This window comes from Haliotis asinina, chromosome 8, assembly GCF_037392515.1.
Source record: "Haliotis asinina isolate JCU_RB_2024 chromosome 8, JCU_Hal_asi_v2, whole genome shotgun sequence".
Lineage (NCBI taxonomy): Eukaryota > Metazoa > Mollusca > Gastropoda > Lepetellida > Haliotidae > Haliotis > Haliotis asinina.
Genome location: NC_090287.1, coordinates 8161737 through 8181152, shown reverse-complemented (window position 1 = coordinate 8181152; position 19416 = coordinate 8161737). Strand labels below are relative to the sequence as shown.

Sequence of the window (19416 nt, the reverse complement as noted above, 5' to 3'; positions counted from 1 at the left end):
AGGATAAACCAACAAAGTGATGAAGAGGACACAGCCATCAGACCTCTCTGTATTTTCAAACACGGTTCTGACAAGTTCCACAAGAAGATATCCTCCCTTAAGTTCCACTGAAACTGACAAATCATGATTCACCTCTACAAACATGAATTACATTCTGAGAAAGTCTGTGAAACATATAATCATGTTTGCTCTGACAGAATATTATCCCAACAAATTTTATAATTGACATATGTCATGGATACAACAACCCCAAAACGTGAAACTTCCAATTGTGCTGTACCAAAGTATACAAACAATTCCTTTAAACAGATCTCAATACCACATGATTCAAAACAAGCACAAATACATAATTCTGTCACTTTCTAAAACATAGATGCAAACATTTATATAAAAATACAAATTTGATATATAACAAAAATCATTTCCTCCAAAGGATAACAAAGTTATTTTCAGTTAGTTTAATGCACCATGACATTTATCTTTGAATATAACTAGTTATTCATAAAACAAAAATAGATCACACAAAAATGTATACACGATTCAACACATATTCAGGCTTGGAAAAGAACACTGAAAAATGATAGAGCAAAGCATAAACTGAGCAGGTATGGTTAAATACTGTTAGACTGACCATTCAATATGCTTGAGGCAAATAATTTATGTGGCCAAAGGAGCTATTAGCTACACAATAACACTTTGGACAAAATACTCCTAAAACAGGTATAGTGGTACAGAAAAAAACCCAACAAACAACATCTTGAAGCATTCGGAAGAACAAAATTATATACATATCAACAACATGAAATGGTGAGCCCTGGATAATCACTTAGGGCACGGACTCGCCATTGTCATATCCTTGTGTCTGGTTGTACCACCGGTAGAGAGCCACCTTCCACTCAATACACATCTGGGCTTGTGTGTCCAGCTCTCGGCAGTAGGTGCCGACCATCTGGGGGATCTCGTCATTCTCGAACTGACTGGGCTGGGCATCGGCAGGGGGACGGTGAACGATCAATTGGAAATCCACACCTAGAAGCATAAATTTCACAAAGCTGCCTTATAGCGCGCTATGACTGTTGTAAGTCTATGATGAAGGTATACACTTGGCCACAAGTGAGTCATCATTAGTGAAATTCCCCTTTTGTCTTGCATATTCATTAACTCTTGCAAGAATAATTTTCATAAATTTAGTTTGGGTCGAACTGCTCTCAATACTAACCTACCAGCTAGATAATCGTCTCAGCCACATACACATGAATTCCTTTTCAATTTTCCGATGATTTTCAAGAAACTGCAACTGTTTAAACAATACGTTGTATATATTAGGCATACCAATTATGATTAACATGACATTCTATGGGAAAGATTAAAAGTTTTATTTATATATGGTGCTTAATCAGGTGTGATTCGATAACTAATCAACGGAAAGATCACGTGGAGGAAGGATGATTTCCAGGTTGTTTGCAAAATATCAGAATAAAATGATATCTTCTCAGTTCGTGGAAATTATTCTTGTAACAGTTAACTAACATACGGAAGCCTTTTAGGGCCATGCGTTTTTTAATTGTTTTTTCTTGAAATCTGAAGATAATAAGTTGAATTTTCAAGATACATGTACATATTAAGTTAGTATCTTGAAATTTCACGTTAGCATCCTGAAATTGCAAATTATAATGTTGAAGTTTCAACGTTTATAATCTTGAAATTTCAAATTAATAACTAACATGAAAGCCTATGGAATTTTCACTACTGATGACTCATTTTTGGCCATCTACAGAAGGACTATGAGGAATAGCGCTACGCTAGCTTGGAGCCCAGTTCTAACCCGAAATCCCACCATCAAATAAACTTGATGCAAAAGAGACGTTAAAGAATACTTTCGATGTAGGGAAAGCATGTTAAATTTGTATATCGCACCGCAAACCAGGACACTCTGGTTGATGTGGTCCAGGATTATGGTTCTAGGGTACATCGGGCGGTACCGCGGCGTTTTGTTCCTCTTGACGCAGTGGTTCTCCTCTAGTGCCACCCTGACACCTTTTCCAAGAGGATGTTGCATGAACTTGATTCTCAAGAATCGTAGATTGCGGAGCAGATATGGTCCCTCTGAAATCCCCTCGAGAGACCTGTCGCTGTTCGAGCAGCCGTGTAGGCTGGTCAGCAGACGATAGTTCTTGTTGAGTAGAGGTTTCAAAAACCGCGGGAAATTCTGAGGACAGTCTTCATGATATTCATCCCCTTCTCTGCATAGTTCACGTGGCATGATAAGCGGGTACACCTTGGGCTCAACATATGGCAACTTTTCACATGGACTCTTCCAGTGTTGTATAAATTTAGTAGATGGAGATATTCTCGGCTGTCGGAGACTTCTGAACTGTCGATGGAAGTATACTCCATCACGTCTTATGACGTGTGTCCTTGTGGCGTGGTTGTTGCCGTCCCCGTCCGGTTGCCCTATATCAAAGTCCAGAAGAACTCTATTATCAGCATTCCTACGTAGCACATGAGGACGATTTCTTCCCATACTACTATGTCCGTGTCCCATAACGCCAGAGTGTTTTGCAACCCAAGATAGGTGTCGACCATCTGAGCTGCACGGACCGTGGCTACTGGTCACAGAACACAGGGATTATGACGTCACAGACGGGAACAGCCCACGTCACGTTAACATAGAAGGATGTCTCGCAAGAGCTTTTACCTGTGAGTCAAAGACAGTACAACACTTTCCGTCATGGAACTTAGATGCTACACCTCTCAAACGACAGTAATTCAGTAATAAACACAATGTTTCTAACATATCAAATTCCTGAAAATTCAATAAAGTGTTACATGTATTCTATTCTCATTGTAATGCTAGGGTTATTTGTGTGTGTGTGGAAATTGGGCATGTTTTAGGGTTGGGACAGTCTTAGGCAAGGCTAAAAATAACAGCAGGTATAAGCTTCAGTGGGATTGTACATATAGCTCTTGAGGTGTGAGGACTCATCAGGCATGTGCCTGATTTGCTTCTTCCCCTTTGCTATGCATGGGCCAGTGCATGAATATCTCTTGAGGAGAGAAATCAATCCCCTGAATTTTTCTTTTGTAGGCATTTATTGGGTAATTTTCAGAGTATGGTTTTAATGGGTAAGAGTTAACGGTTACGGGTATAAAAGGGCAGATTTTAATCTGCACTCTGGGGTTTGCTGAGACTACAAAGATGAGGAATTCGCTAATGTATCTGTAACTAAGCAAACAGAGATTTAGGGTTTCTTCCTGTTTTAACAGTGTAGTATAAGGAAGAAATAAAGCTTGGTTAGATAATCTTATGTAGTTAATTTTTGTTTTGTTTTGCAGAGAACATTATTTGGGGGAATTACGTTAGAGTAAAGATAAGGGGCAATAGTATAGGCATTTCCAATAGGACTCATATTTTATATATTTATTACTCTTCTTGAGATCTTGGGAGGCAATATTGTTTTGTTCTCTATTTGACATTGTTGAGCGTTGATTTTATTAGTTGAGTTTAAAATACATTTATTTTGTTTGCAAAATCTTGTGTTTGGTTGTCCTTGTGATTTTAAACCCCTGAATCCTGCGGACGAGGACCCGAAACAGGATCTTCATGTTACACTATGAAACACATGTACACTTTAATATTGAACTGCAAGCTTAGTTTTTCACATTGTATATAATTGTTACATTATTCCTTTTTAATTGCTACATTATTTCTAAATGAAGAGCACCGCGTGGGTTTTCCCTCAAGGTATGATATTAGTTCAAGACAATATACAGGTACATATATAGATTAATAAAATCGCGACTGCGATTCAAAGGAGAACGCAGCAAGGTCCTGCAGTTAACGCTGCCATGCTTCACTTGAATCTTGAATATGCATGGCCCTTAGGCATAGTTATATAAACGACCAACGGGTCGCAGGACAAATTCGCCTAATACTCTCATTACATTTGTACTGAGACATCTATAACATTGAACGTGCATGCTCAGATCTGTCACGCATTACATAACACGGTGATTACGACATTGACTGAGATAGTTACACATTCACATGTCCCACAAGTTTCCATAACCCTGTTGAGGTACCCTATATAGGCATTACACAGGTGTATACTAGTATCCCAGTCAGAGCCAATCAGGTTAACCGTACCTATCGACATACATACAGTCCCAATTGTAGGACTACGGGTTGTATAATCAGGACTAACGGGCTAAGGGATTAGATACAAAAACGAAACAAAAGAGTGTAAAAGTCGTCTGTATTTTTAATGTTTTAATTTGAGGAGGTTCTATGGGTGGAGGATCGGTACAGGACAGGTAAAACTGCAACTGGTGATTTCAGTGAATACTAAGGATAACTTGAAGCCTTCTATTACGTTGTCAGATACGAAACCTGTGGTTTTAAATGTACAAAATCGAAAGTGCTGGTGATAATATTAAACACTGGTTTGTTTGGTCCAGACGGGATTTGTTACTGGGAGCTTCAATGTGGCGTTACTAAACAAAGCCATGAAACGAACACAACAAAAGAAAGAAAAGAAAACAACAACAACACCCCCCAAAAAACAAACAAAACAAAAACACACAACAAAACAAACCAAACAACAACAACAACAAAAAACAAACAAACCAAACCAAAACCAAACAAAAAAACAAACACCCCCCCAAAAAAAACAAACAAACAAAACAAACCAAAACAACAACAACAAAACAAACAAAAAACCCCCAAGAGTTATGACCTTAATATAATAGGCAATTCGGCACAGACATTGTAGGCATAAGGTTATTATTTGTAATGAATACGTTGAAAGACATTTAGGATCTATATAAAAAAATATCTTTCATATCTCAGCTTCACCAGTGAGTTAGTGAACGGTTTAGATGAATCAATAATGGTTCTGTTGGTGTCAGAAGTGGTAAAAACGTATTCATAAAGTATTCTAGGTAGCTGACGGTGAATGGTTTGTATGTGTTCGGTTGAATACCTTTCCAGAGCGAAATAAATCCGATCGGTCGATAAAGCCCAAGGACATATTCTGTCATGGTAGACACACAGGGTAGCCTCGTAATATCTGCCTATTTATTTTGTTAGAGGCGTAAGGCATTGGTGAACGAGTTTAGATTGGTTACCCAAATATTTCAGCTATTTTCCTATCCTGACAAAATGTTTGACTTTTCTGAATAACACTGCTACAGATGTGTACGCTTATTAGACTGGGCCCGGCGTAACACAGTCAAAGAAAACGTAAACCAGTCCTAGAACCAGTCGGCATTTAATAGCAGACATTCACTTCCTGTGATGTCACGAGCAATATGGCGGACTTGTTGATGATTCAATGAAATTACTTTATCGAAAGTAAACAGACGATTTTGTGTTAGTCGTTTTGTTTCCGACCTGCAACATGTCTTGTCAGTTGTGCGTGTTATCAAGGTTTCAGAATATTTCAGCTGTAAAGAAATATTTCTTCCCAGCTTCCAGGGATTCAACCCCAGATATCTGCCAGTCAAACGAAGGTGAGCTTTTGAAGACGGTCTTAGTAATTTGCAGGCTTTCCTCATTACTGTGTTATTCAGCGTTCATTTTGAAACACACACATATAAAACCATAGTAGCATGTATGATGTATTGTAGTAATTGTACACAGATTGCTGTTTGGCAGTTTACATCCAGTCATCAAAACTAACAATGGTCAAAATACCGTAATCAGCTGTTTCGGTTGTGAATTATTGACGAGCACTCGAGTCGGGCCGCAGCTTACCTCAAACTCACTTTTCCAGACGAATTTGTTTCTCTGACATTGAGAGATCGCTATGCAAATGTGTTTGGCCATTGTTTTCAAACTGGCTAGTGATAATGGTATGAGAACGATTATAACCTGTTCATTGTTATTAAATTTAAGACAATGAAAGTGTCTTGACTCTAGAAGCAGATTTAGTTCTGAATTAATTTACACACAAAGCCTATATACCTCACTAAACAGGCTTATCCTCACTGTAAAATGTTGTATGACTTGTTCGTGTATGGACCTAGGTGATGAGAACTGGGACGCTGACTGGGGTTGGAGTGAGGATGGGGCCAATGAGAGTGCTGAAAGTGCTGACTCTAATGATCAACCAGATAATGGCAAACAGAAATGGTTTCAGGAATGCATCTTGTCACTGTCACCGGCAAATGATATGGTTGCCATTGCGCACAGTGACAAGATCGTTGTCCTAGCACGTAAGTACTTCATTCTGTTTGTTTCAAAATAATGTTAATATTTTATGGAATGTTTGCATTGTATATGTCATGAAAGATATGTGTACAACTGATTTGGATGACATATGCCTTAATATATATTTAAAGTTGAAAATATTTTGATTACAGTACATGAATGTGAACTAGAGACAATATGTATAGTATAGAACAGATGCTTCATATGACAATAAATGAAGTATTAATGGTAAGTCATGTGTATTTATTATTGATATCTTATTGGAAATAGTATGATTCCTTTTTATGGAAGTTCTTATAAGATGCGTAGAGTTTATGAGCAGCTGATAATTCAAGATATGCCACTTAACACTCCCTTTTATCATTTGTAACAAGTACAAAATATACAAATTGTGAAATGGTCTGAAAAGATGTACTTTTCTTATCTTGCTTATAATCAGATATCCACTTACAGTTCATGTGTACAAATCTCAACATGATCAAGGCAAATTATTGATGGCTTTTTTATTATTAGACTTACAGCACATATATTTGTATATAAATAATTTCAGAAAAATGGGATCCTAAGCATAAAGGCGAAGATATTGAAAGCAAGTTTTCTATCCAATGGCAAAATAGCTTGAAGCAGGATGAGAGGTATGTATCACTGATGAATGATCTGAGTCAGCTTTGAGTGAGTGAGTTTATTTTAGTTTTACCCCACTCAGTACTATTTCCACTATGTGGAGGTCTGTAAATAGTCAAGTCTAAACCAGACAGTTCAGTGATCAACAGCATGAGCGTCGATCTGTCACCTCTGATGACAAGCAGCATAGTTGCCTCCTGTGGCAAGATTTTCACAGGTCGAGCCAGCTTTGAAAATAACATGACATGACATAGATGTGTGAGTAGTAAGGTACTAAATAGCTATGTAAATTCATTGGTTATCTGGTTATTTTGTGATATATTTCTTTAGATTTTATATGATTTTATCATGTATATTTTTTCATATGCTGTTTCAGTGAAACCATAACAGCAGTCATGTGCCTGCCCTTAGCATCACAGAAAAGGTTTGTTTATCCTTTCATTTAGAGTAGGAAATAAATCAACTTCATTGAACATGTTGTATTTTTTAGTATGAACACTCAGTCATCTTTTTGAACCTGTTTTGATGGATAGACACTGAAGTCTGTGAGACATATTTCTCATGCAAAATGTGTCCATATTGCTGGAAATATTTACACAGAAAATATATGGGCTGTAATGTGATGTTAACTGCAGAATATATGTTTTGTTTTGGTGCAGGAGCACTCAAGGTGGACCTGACTGGACGTGTGTGATAGTTGGATTCTCCTCTGGCTACATTCGCATGTACACAGAGGTATCAAGGTTTAAATTATGTTTTTTATTGAATTATGTTGTAATGAGAGCGATTTCTGGAGTCCTAAAGCTGTTGCAAAGCAAGCTTTATCAATACTGACATAAATCATTGATATTTTGCTATTAGTGGTATGGAGATACAGTGATTTACACGATGAATAGTTACATGCACCAGTTCATCATCAGTAAACATGATCTATGATTCATTCCATGCCCTAGAGAAATTATCAAAACATACAGTTCTCTTTATTGTTACTTCAAAGGATCCTCGAATTGGCTGCTAGGCCCTTTAAAACTTATAATTTGGGGTCCCTGGGACCCGCATGTCTGTGAGTCTACATAACACCCTGGAGATGGTACTGTTCTCCGGCTTACTGACATATTTAAGTGTGTGTTGTAGACAGGAGTGTTGCTGCTGTCACAACTCCTTCATGCAGAAGCTGTCCAGAAACTCAAGTGTCGGACCTACGAACCTCCACGATTTCTTGGCATGTCAGAGCTGGTAGGTAAACAGAAAACAAACAATTGTATTTTCCGATAGGATTTTGAAACAAACTCAAGAACATAACATTTTCCTTGAAATTAATCCATTTCAGCATCATCTGTTCCTTGAATGTTGTTTGTTGTAGTGTGACTGTTTTTGACCACACTGTGTTCCAGCATGAGGAGCTAGTGATCCTCTACAGGAGAGCTGTGGTGTCGATCGATGGCTTCAGTCTGTTCCAGTCTCTCAGGGCCTGCCGGAACCAGGTGGCCAGGGGTCAGTTTTGAACTTGACCTATCACTGTAATTAATGTTGTATATAGGATGAAATTTCTTATTAAAGTACAAAGTATTATCTTTCCTTATGCTACACAGTGCTTTAGCTTCCTAGCCTAACAAACAGTACTGGTAGAAGGTAGTAGAAAAAACAGATTGACGTCCATTGATGGAGCAAAGTATATTGGTGGACTAAAATATGTAGACCTTGAAATGAAAGTGAGTTCTGATGGTGTCAGACATGTTCCTGTAGCTTATGTATATTCCAGCAACTGCAAGTGGTGGTGAGACCATGCTGCAACCCCCTCCCTTGGCCTACAAAAAGTGGGCACTGCATGACCAGGACAAGATCAACGACCTCGTCAGCTGCGGTAAGATAACCCTGCAACATACACAACTATATGTGACATGTACAATGTTAACCCCTTATTGTATTTTAGAAATAAAGGAGAGTATGGCAGGCTGGTTGTACAACAGAATTGTGTGCCATTGTTTGAACAACTCAACATGAGTTAAATCCTTGCCTTATCATTCTTGATTGCCTCGTGTCTATTCAACTGAGGGTGGCTGATACGACGTGTGATTGGATGCGACTGAACTTTGCACTTATTGATCCAACTCCTTATTGTTCTTTCTCCTGCAGGTGTGCAGTCTTCTAACCCATTTGATCAGATGAAGACAGCCTCCCTCCTGGGTGGGTTCAGCACTACAGTGAAGACCTCACCCCCTGCTGCCAACATATACCTCACTGCAGGGGTGGGGCCCTATGTAGGATTTTTCTATGCTATGGAGGTAAACTTGACTGCATTTGTAATTCAGCTGTTAGCTGGGTATTGTTATTGGTAAAATGTTGATCTATATGTGAAAAAGTTATCGCAGCTGTTTCTGTTTGTGAATGCCATAACCATACAGGCCCAATTGGTCGGTTCTACTACATTAACATGACACTCTGTGATATAGTGGAATCCTGTCCAAAGCTCACTTGGTCATTGTTACCTATGGATTGTATGAATTATCTGTTTGTTGTTTATCCAGGGTAGTACACAACCCATCCTGTCTGATGTGGCAATGGCTGTAGCCAACAAGATAAAGACAGCATTGATGTCTGCAGCAAGGTAATTGCCTTGTTCAGTAGTAATATGCTCAGTATGGTGGTTATTGGCGTGCGTGGTGCCATGTTACAAATCAGATATTGTTGAGGTAATATTGAATCATAGCAAGTTACAGTTCTGTCTTTCAAAATTGAATATCAGCTGAAAAGGTCTCCCAACTTTTTGATCCAAAATTTCTTAATGACTAAGAATGTTGCACATTTTTGGTTGTTTGATGTTTTGGGTGTTAGGGGTATGTCCAAATGCAGTAAAATATATGCATTCCAATGTTTGGCAGTATACAAGAGTTATGAAAAGAGAACACCCTCCCTCATTTTAATGAAACTGAGGAAATAATATCATGTCTTATTCACTCTACAGTGGTTGGCTTGGTTTTGGAGGTAGGCAGCGAGATGATGCAAAGGACAAGTCTCCCAAAATAGAACCAGCAGCACCACTGCCATACAGGTAGGTACAACTCCTCCTCCCATGGTTCTTCATGTACCGTATTTGCTGTTATAAACTTCCCGGTTGCTTAGACAGAAACGTCAGTTATTCAAACCAACCAAATACAGTCATCCCTCGCAATAACACACTTTATGGTTTGTCATGTGATTTCAGAATAGTAACTTGTCTAGTAGGGAGTGTTTATGAAGGTTACTGATGATTGGTCTAGAGGTTGGTCAGTAGTGCCTCTTTAATCATTGAATTTAAGAGGGTAAATACGGTTGTCCTGTGGTACTACCATATTCATACTTATTGGTTAGAGCTTCAAGTTATCAAGTGATTTTCAGTATGTTTAGAAATCGTGTTATTTGGAAGACTATTTCTTACGCAGATGTTTTGCTACAATAACTTCCTTGTTATTAGGTATGGTTTACCTGACCAGAGGAGGACAGGTGACAGCTTGTCTCTGTCTCCCAGCTGCAAGTATGCTGCTTTCACTGACGGGTTTGGTCGTGTGACCCTGGTGGATGTAGAGAGGGGCATCGCTATCAGGATGTGGAAAGGTCTGTGAAACATGTGCATACTGTGGGAACAGGTTGATGTGAGGCATGAGTTGTTGATGAGGGATCTAGCTGATGGTGAGGAAGGTAGTGGTGGTGGCAGTGGTGGGTGTGTGGTGTGGTCTGACCTGGCGTGGCAGGTAGTGGTGGTGGGTGTGTACTGTGGTCTGGCGTGGCAGTGGTGGATGTGTGGTGTGGTATGATGTGGCGTGGTCTGGCGTGGCAGGTAGTGGTGGTGGCAGTGGTGGGTGTGTGGTTTGGTATAACATGGTGTGGTCTGGCGTGGCATGTTGATGAGTTGATGTTGTGTAGTTCATGGTTGGGAAGGTAGTTCATGGTGATGGAGGTAGTCGATGAAAATGGTAGTTGTTGAGAGAGGTAGTTAATGGTGGTTGAGGTAGTCGTTGGTGAGGGAGGTAGTTGATGATCTCTATGGCTACTCCAGTTATTTATTAGCAGGAATCTCTGAAAGAGTTGTTGTTTACCATCAGATATCAACGAAGAACTCGTGCTAATTGTTTACCATTTTGGAATAACATTTCCTGGCCCTTCCATCTGCCAATGTTGTGTTGCCAGGATACCGGGATGCACAAGTGGGCTGGATCCAGGTTCGAGAGGATGATGGTACGAGCAGCAGAAACCGCGACCATTCCCGTGTTGCCCAGTTCCTGGTCATCTATGCTCCCAGGAGAGGAATTCTTGAGGTACTATATCATATATATACTATATGTCTTTTCAGCTTTTACTCTTTGTTATAAAACCCCATAGGGATTCTAGAATGGTCTCTGTACCTAGCAGACTAGGTTGGCTGTAAGGAATTACTAAAAGGATCTGGTGATCTGGGTTGGTGACTTAACTGATTGTGTTGTCTTGCCGTTCATTCTGAGGGTCATGGTAATGGTATTGATTGTAGATGTCAATATTGATAACTTGCTTGTCTGGTTCCGACTGGAACACAGCTGATTGCAGCATTAACCAACAAACTTGTAATGGAACTAAGGACACACATCATTTTCTGTTTGCATACAGAATTGATGTTTATTTGTAGCAAATAAGTAATGTTTACAATGACAAATATTGTGCCAAACTGAGTTAATGTATCAGATCTCAGTAGATAATTGACTCGTTCTAATGATGCAGGTATGGACCGCAGCCAATGGGCCCCGAGTTGCGGCCTTCAATGTCAGTAAGTGGTGTCAACTGGTGTGTCCCAGCTCTGGCATGATGGGATTGAACAACGTCACAAGTCGTGGAGTGAAGTCGCGGGCCTTCCAGTGTGCACTTGTTGACCCTGAAGGCTTTGTGAAGACCCTTGAAGTCCCTTTCCATCTGGCTCTCAGGTGGGCCATTACAGACCTGACCTTTTAGTTTGAACTGACACCTCTGTGTGAAGGGACTGCTTTTTCAGAATGATGTATGTGTGGATGTTTTGACTAGTCAGATGACATTGTAGAGGTCACTTGTTTTTCACTGACCAGTTAATCAACATTTTCTCCAAGAGTGCTTAGTTTGAATCCTGAGTGAATCCATGTGTTCTGAATATTTTGTCCACTGGTATAGAATATTTAGAAGGGTGATTGGCTGACAGGCTCAAACTTTGACATGAAAAACCCAGTTTTTTATATTCATTTAAGGCTTCCCTTAGTGTTATGTATGGATTACAACAGGACCAACACCCTACACTCAGTGGGTAAAGTAACAGTGTCACCGAGTCAGTTGCATTAATAATGATTTTCGTGGTGTTGGGTGACATTGCAGTGACAAGAGCAGCAAGAGGGCCAGAGACCTTCATCTGTTGAAGAAACTCAAGGCTATACTGAAGGAAAATGCTGAGTCAACAGGTCAGTGTTGTATAGCGTTGTATGGCATTGTGAAGTGGCTGATAAATATGGTGTGAATAGACTGCGGGTTAAAGCTTTTGCTTGTGATGTGGGTTTGATATGGAAACAATGTGTGCAGTCCATGATATTTTTAACTTTGTTTTAAATCTGAATGCGTAATTGTGCCTCAGTCATCTATGCTTTCAATGAAAGTAATTTAGTGGTTAGACTCGCTGTCTTAGTTGACTGCATGTCATCAAAAGATTTTATTACTATTTTCTTATTTTCTCATCCATCAAAGAATGGATGAAATTAGAAATATGAAAAGAAAAATATTCTTCACCTGTACTGTAACCATGGTAAACTGTCCTTTGTTTCAGACTCACTGGAGTCCACTATCAAAGAATTGATCCTGGACATGAGAATATCAAACATCACCAAACAGGTGACACTTTGTTACTATGGTTTGCACCTATTGTGTTAGACAGGATCATCATTGAAAAATCAGAAACTGAGAGATAATATCAGCAAGAACTAGCAGCATGGACCAGGGGGCCATTGATTTTGTACATGACATAGAAGAGGGTCACTTACTTTCTACATAAATTTTAGGGGGTAATTCACATTGTGCTTGCTTCCCCATAAATATCATCATCACCCACCCTAGTTCAGTGTTGCTACAAGGAGTATGGGTTTGAATCTCAGAGTGGTCCTGTGTTAGTATAGTGATGTATATTATATCACTGGGCCTTTGTACTGATATGTTGTGTAATATATATGAAGTATCCTCACAGTAGCTGACACTAGTCACTGTCAATAACTTCCAGCCATGCCATGTGTGGTAGAATGAGGACTGGGTCACTTTGACCTGGTTCATTGCGGCCATTACTGTGATGGGCATTGTCCCTGCTGTTAACTAATGGTGATGAAGTGTCGTACAGCTGGCTAGCATAAAACAACATTCACTCACCCAGTTGGTTAAAGTTTAGTTTCTATGCTCAAGATTGAATGTTTTGTGATCATATAACTTACAGGCTGTAGAGAGAGTTCTCAGCACCAAGTACCTGTCACCAACCCTGATGAAGAATGTCCTTAAAGTATGCATACAGAAGATCAGTGGGAAAGGTAATAGTAACCATTGTGATGGATGTAAGTTTCATCAAAGAATCATCAATTAGTAAAATAATGATGATATAAGATACTGACTCATAGATGCTGCAGAAATATCAACAAACGCGATGAATATCTGTGAATATTTTAGAAAGATGAAATGTGTGTGTTTCCCAGCTGATGCCACTCTGGACATCGACAGCAAGCTGTTCCTTCGGTTCTGCCAGGCTCAGGACAACCTGATACACACCTACAAGATGGTGGAGAAGTTCACTTCCCATGGGGATCCTACCCCCTCTGGAAGTGCGGAGGAGTCTAACACTGAGGTAGTTTCAAGTTTCCTCAGTGTTGTCCTTATTGCTATGATTGTCGTGGATCTGTGTTGAAAGTATGGAATTTGTGACAAGCCGTAACCTGAGGTCTGTAAAGTCATTAGCGACTGTTGAAGGATGGCAGGTATGATTGTCAAGGTAGGGCCTCTTCCATGAGGAGAGCTTAGCTTAAGGAAATTCACTGGTCAGTATTATCAATATAGAATAAGAATATGATTGTAGTGCAGACTATAGTTAAACTGAAATACTGTTAACCTAACTGAAATACTTCCAAGCAGTGGAAACTCCTGTCACTCACTCATTTCTGATGGAGGAGCAGTGGGGTAACCTAGGGATTAAGGTGTTCTTTCATCAAACCCAGACCAGGGTTCGATACCCAGCATGGGGACAAAGTATGAAGTTTATTTCTGGTGTCCCTTGATGTGCTTTTGCTGGAATATTGCTAAAAGTGGCTGAAAACTAAATTCACTCACTTTCCAGATGGTGGCCAGGTCTCTTGGGCTGACTTGGTCGGAAGCACAAGGGGTGGTAGCTCAGCTGGACAAATTCAGCTCATCAGCTGACGTATCAGAGCCGCACGTCAAGTTCAAGGAGCAGACCATGCCAGTCAGCACTTTCCTGCATTGCTTTACATGTCACCTGCACTGCAGTGACCATGACTCTAGTCGACCAGTCACCGTATCTGTGCATAAAGGCTTGGCCGAAGACAGGAGGCTGGCATTAGGTAAGTCAGTGACTGTTCCTGTATAGCAATATTCACTCATGTACCAAAATGGCAGTACAACTGCAACGCGGAATAGGAGACTGTGTGTTCAGTGGTGTGTGTACGCCTCTATTTTTGCTAACACAATATCTCATAAACTGTTGTACCCAAAGTCTTCAAATCTGGTGACAGAATACATTTAGGAACTGCCCAAACACCAGTCAATTTGGTGACATTGATCATATTTGCATAGTCACCACAACACTGTGACCACTTTTCAAACTTACGTAAGTGCGGTATCTAATAAGCCAATGTATTCAGTTGGAAAGTCTACAATGTTTCCTTTTCCTGACTCATGCTTAACTGCTTATCTCCTCTGGAACACCGGAACATACAAGCTGTTTGGCTCAGCCCCATTATACTCTCACTGTGTCATTGTGTCTAAGTGTACATTTGCTATATAAGTCATTAGTCTGGACAGGTACAAACACTGACACATGCACAGTTTTTCCTTATCCTGACTCATGCTTGATTCCTTACTCTCGTCCTCCTGGCGAAGGTAGTGGAACACCTTGAAGTTCCCTTCTAAAAGAAGCGGACGTAAAATTCACACTCACCCAAGTATTACCTCCCTTGCCCCCCACACGGTCAGGTGACCGCCATGATACTTCACTCTCTCCCTATGGCCCGATGAGGGCGGCTGGAGGCACCTGGGGTCCTGTATACGGCGATAAAATTTTCATTCTTTCAGTTTTTCTAACTAAATTTGTGTTATATGCAGTTTTTGACTTGTATATGTTTATAATTATTATATAAATTTGTGATTATTGTGCCTTTTTCTAACACGTATCTTGTTAACTGAGACTTAGTCTCAGTTGATGAAATCGTGTTTTCAGTGCAGGTTACGGCTGTCGGTGGTGGAGCCACATGTATTTTAGGCCGGCGTGTAAACCGTTATGTTCTGCTCATACTTGTTTTAAATTTTGCATTATATTTTCTGAAGCAGAATTCTTATTATCACAGACCTGCTAGAGATAAGCAACGTCAGCTCACATTAGCCATGTCTAATCTAGTGAAATAAAATCGGGTAACGGTTTAATCATTGATGCTGAGATTCATTCCAGCGAGATGCCAGCCGTATCTGTGAGGTTGTGTCCAGGTCGGGCCAGCCCCCTCCCAAGACTCAGAAGAGACCATCTGTTTAGGTAGTGTCGTTACAGGCCAAGAAAACTAAGTCAGCGAAGTCGGAGTCTTCATCTGTAAGATCATCGCAGAATCATCCCTCGATGACGAAATCATTTGGGGAGGAGATATTCACCTTGGAAGAATGTTAATTTTTTTACGAGTCACCGTTGATGATACGGAGTGAAGACATCAGTCGCATGTCGACTGCAACCTCAGGCTTCTTAGACAACTTTTCAACACAGTCAACGAGTGCTGCATGTATTCGATGTAGGCGCTTTCATGCAACAGTTCACAACGCAGATGATGAACTTATGGAGCGATGATTGGAAGAGGAAAGACGACTGAACTCGTCATGATGTTGACTGTGATTCAGCGAGAGCATTCATCTAGACCTGCACTCACGTCTAAGGATGAAGAGGATTCCAGAAGATCCAGGTCCCGATCATTGGGTCGCAGCACAGAGAAGGATATACCCACGCCGAGTGAGTGCACTCGCACGATTAGTTATACTTGTGGGAGTGACGTAACATGCTTGCATGAGTGCACTCGTGGATGGATTCTTCAGCGGAGAAGGTCTCCCTCTGTTTCCCCTATTCATAGAAGACGTCGTATGCAGTCATCATCCCCTTGGGACTTAGACTCACAGTCGGGATCATCGGAGATCTATGAATTCGTCTTACTCTAGGAATAATGAAGTTAGACAACATCGTGATTTGTCACTGGCGGAAGCCCTGTTTTCGGACTCAGAAGTCACATTGTGGATCATGAATGGTCTGGACTTTGTCTCATTCCAACTAACCCAATACTCATAGGATGAAGCACGAAGACATGCGTTAACGGTTCTACGATTTCTGAGAGGTTATCTACGACATTCAAGTCAGCATCCAAGTTTCAACAACAACATCATCAGCAGTCCCCGCAACAATCTTTCAAGGCGACATTCGGACGGGCTCGATTTAGATTCGCATCTCAAGTTCAGCAATCCTGCTAACGAGGAAGAATGAATATTCCTCTCAACTGTTGTCACTTAGAAGAAGGATCAACAGTTTATGTCAGAACACCTATTCTCAACTACTGCGGGACTGAATCTACTCCCTCGACAAGACTAAAGAGGTACCAAGGATGATTGCTCAAGACGTTAGTCTACAGTCATTCAACGATGGAAAGATGTCGTAACACGCTAGGTTAGCAGTGCTCAGAGTCATTTGATTGTTTAGACGGCATAGAGATCTTCTACAGCAGACACAACGTTGCCTTTCAGGAGGATTACAGCAATGAAGGGCAGTTTCTGATCGGACAGCCAGCCAGCTATAAATAGACTTCCTTGGAATGTCAACAAGTTCAGCGTTGATGATCTGAAGACGAAGAATTTAGCATCTTCACGGCACTATCAGACTACTAACTCGACTCGAATGACTTGAAAATCTAATCCTTTTCAACGGCCAACATTACCAATGGACAGTTCTACCGTTTGGAATATCTTCGGCCCCATGGTTATTTACACGGATAACCAAACCTATCGTCAATTATCTACACCTTGGGGCTATGCAATGTTTTTTATCTGGACAATGGCATACAAGCGCATCAAAGGAAAAGTTAACTCAGGCTACAATTAAACTTCACAGTCAGGCTACTAACACAACTGGGTTTGTTAGTAGATCACCTAAAGTCGGAACTGGAACCTCGTTTCGTTTCATCACTACATTGAATCAGATTGTAGTTTCGGAGGACTGGTGGGTCAGGGTTCAAGATATGATAATGCGAGCTCTACTCTCTCCGTTAACACTTTGACAATGGCAGTGTCTACTAGGCCTGCCTCACATCAGCGAAGGATATGACCAGAAGGGGAAGACTGCAGTTGCGTCCCTTACAACGATTCTTGAATCTTCATCTCAACAACAGAGGACAGATTCCGCTCCCAGGCAGCCTGAAGCCTTTTCTGATATGGTGGACTCGCTGATCGAATGTCTGCGTAGGAACCTATCTGTTAGAGCCGGTATTCAACAACCACCTTTATGTAGACGCATCCCTACAAGGATGGGGAGCTCATATGGGAAACGAGATAGCAGCAGGAATCTGGAACGAAGAGGAACAGGCTCTTCACATCAACCAGCTGGAAATGAAAGCGGTCATTCATGCCATCCACCACTGGTCGACAGCATTGAGAGACAAGTTATTAATGATCTACACGGACAACTCAACAGTAGCTTTTTAGATAAACAAACAAGGGTCAATGAGATCACTGTCTCTACTATACCTAACGTTTCAACTGTTCAACTTAGTCGACAGTCTGAATCTTCAAGTAAAGCATGTCACATACCAGGAGCCTACAACGTCATGGCAGACGCCCTATCTCGTCCTCTGCGTCCATCTCCAACAGAATGGATGCTGCATCGGGAAGCGTTTCAACTAATCAGTCAAGCTTTTGGATCACCGCAAATAGACCTATTTGTAACAAGATTCAACAAACAGACATCAACCCTTGATGCAATTTGCTGGTAGAATGCAGTGAATAATCAGCAAACAACCTGTCCTATCTTCGCTTTATTATTCACCACTTCATATAAATTAACAATAAATCTACACAATACATATATTAAGCAATGACAACAACGTGGAGAATGACTAATTACTAGCATTACTCATGTGTCACATGTCAAACAATGGATACCTGAACAAAAGTCACTCAATCAGTACGTCCGATACTCCAGACAGGCGCCAACCACGCAACACACATTTCTTGGAGAACGTTTGAAAGGCCGAGACCATCAAGCGGGCATGGATAGCTTTCATGACACTTGTCTGGAGATCAACAGCTTCACTGACACTGACTAAACTGGTCCTTAATCAGTGCCAATTTATTAGAGTCATTCCATTTAATTTAATCCCTTTGAACTGTTGTCAGCTTATATGGCCTATGCAGCAAGTGTTGTTTTTAGGAAAACATCACTGATTGCATACATGCGGAAGTACTCCACTAAATGGTGTTCAAGATTAACGGCAAACTTTAATATGTGATTGGATTTACTTCAGCTAAAACTTTCAGCTGCAAGTAAGTTTTGAAACTGTCAAACTAAACTATGTTTTGAGAATTAGACAAGTCGCAAAAATATTGTGACGCAAAAACGTCTGTTGGTCGCTACTCGCAAAAACATCATGATGCAAAAATTTCATGATTTACAGTATCTGCTGAGACACTCATGGAAGTATCTCACAACACTATCTCAGTTTGGATTAGAACTGTTATATTTAGAGCATATAAAGAAGTAGGATTGGATTCTCCATGAGCCTCCAACCCACACGAAGCCTCTACACTAGCGCTACATGGGAATTGCTCGCTATCAACTATAATGGAGGGCTGCTTTCGGAAGTCAAACACGGTGTTTACCAACCATTATCTATGAGACATAGCCACAGAGGATGTCTCTGGCATTCATCAGTTTGGGCCACTTGTCATTGCTCAGCAACTAATAGTTCCCCGACAACACTGACTTAACTCACCCGATTTATCGTGTGGAAGCCAGACACTCTGCGGAGTATTTTGGTGGAAAGTCCATGCACACGTCTTAAACAGACTAGCATGAGTGATTATGACCCTGTACTTGTAATGAAGATACTTGTATATGAAGAGGGGTCGCAACTAGTCTCGATTGCTATATTTTGACACTTAGTTGCATCAGAAACTAGCAGGACGCCAGTTACTTTTGATGTCATCACTGGCCAGTCAACAGAGCCTTCTATGGAAGACAAGTTCAGCTGGATGTGATTCCCCCCAAAATCTACAATGAATATGAGAGGAATAGGACCGAATTATAGCCGTTACCAGTTCCAGTTAGGGGG

At 40.6% G+C, this 19416-nt stretch overlaps 2 protein-coding genes across 2 annotated transcripts in view; one reads left to right on the top strand and one right to left on the bottom strand.

Annotated features, from left to right (window-relative positions):
* Positions 1 to 826: 826 nt before the first annotated feature.
* On the bottom strand, positions 827 to 2545 carry LOC137294210 (uncharacterized). The gene is made up of 2 exons (XM_067825206.1): positions 1918 to 2545; positions 827 to 1029 (listed from the first exon to the last, which is right to left on the bottom strand). Exons 1-2 carry the CDS (start codon positions 2543 to 2545, stop codon positions 827 to 829), a joined length of 831 nt encoding a protein of 276 aa, XP_067681307.1.
* Positions 2546 to 5286: 2741 nt separating this feature from the next.
* The window catches only part of LOC137293807 (rab3 GTPase-activating protein non-catalytic subunit-like), a 33430-nt gene continuing 19300 nt past the window's right edge, over positions 5287 to 19416 (top strand). The window contains exons 1-19 of the mRNA XM_067824556.1: positions 5287 to 5511; positions 6028 to 6216; positions 6762 to 6846; positions 7212 to 7259; positions 7495 to 7570; positions 7970 to 8071; positions 8230 to 8329; positions 8598 to 8699; positions 8972 to 9120; positions 9364 to 9443; positions 9801 to 9887; positions 10290 to 10429; positions 11003 to 11130; positions 11567 to 11766; positions 12185 to 12267; positions 12627 to 12691; positions 13281 to 13371; positions 13534 to 13682; positions 14169 to 14412. Coding sequence (XP_067680657.1) covers positions 5400 to 5511; positions 6028 to 6216; positions 6762 to 6846; positions 7212 to 7259; positions 7495 to 7570; positions 7970 to 8071; positions 8230 to 8329; positions 8598 to 8699; positions 8972 to 9120; positions 9364 to 9443; positions 9801 to 9887; positions 10290 to 10429; positions 11003 to 11130; positions 11567 to 11766; positions 12185 to 12267; positions 12627 to 12691; positions 13281 to 13371; positions 13534 to 13682; positions 14169 to 14412 — 2230 coding nt within the window. The 5' untranslated portion in view covers positions 5287 to 5399. The remainder of the gene's footprint in view (positions 5512 to 6027; positions 6217 to 6761; positions 6847 to 7211; positions 7260 to 7494; positions 7571 to 7969; positions 8072 to 8229; positions 8330 to 8597; positions 8700 to 8971; positions 9121 to 9363; positions 9444 to 9800; positions 9888 to 10289; positions 10430 to 11002; positions 11131 to 11566; positions 11767 to 12184; positions 12268 to 12626; positions 12692 to 13280; positions 13372 to 13533; positions 13683 to 14168; positions 14413 to 19416) is intronic.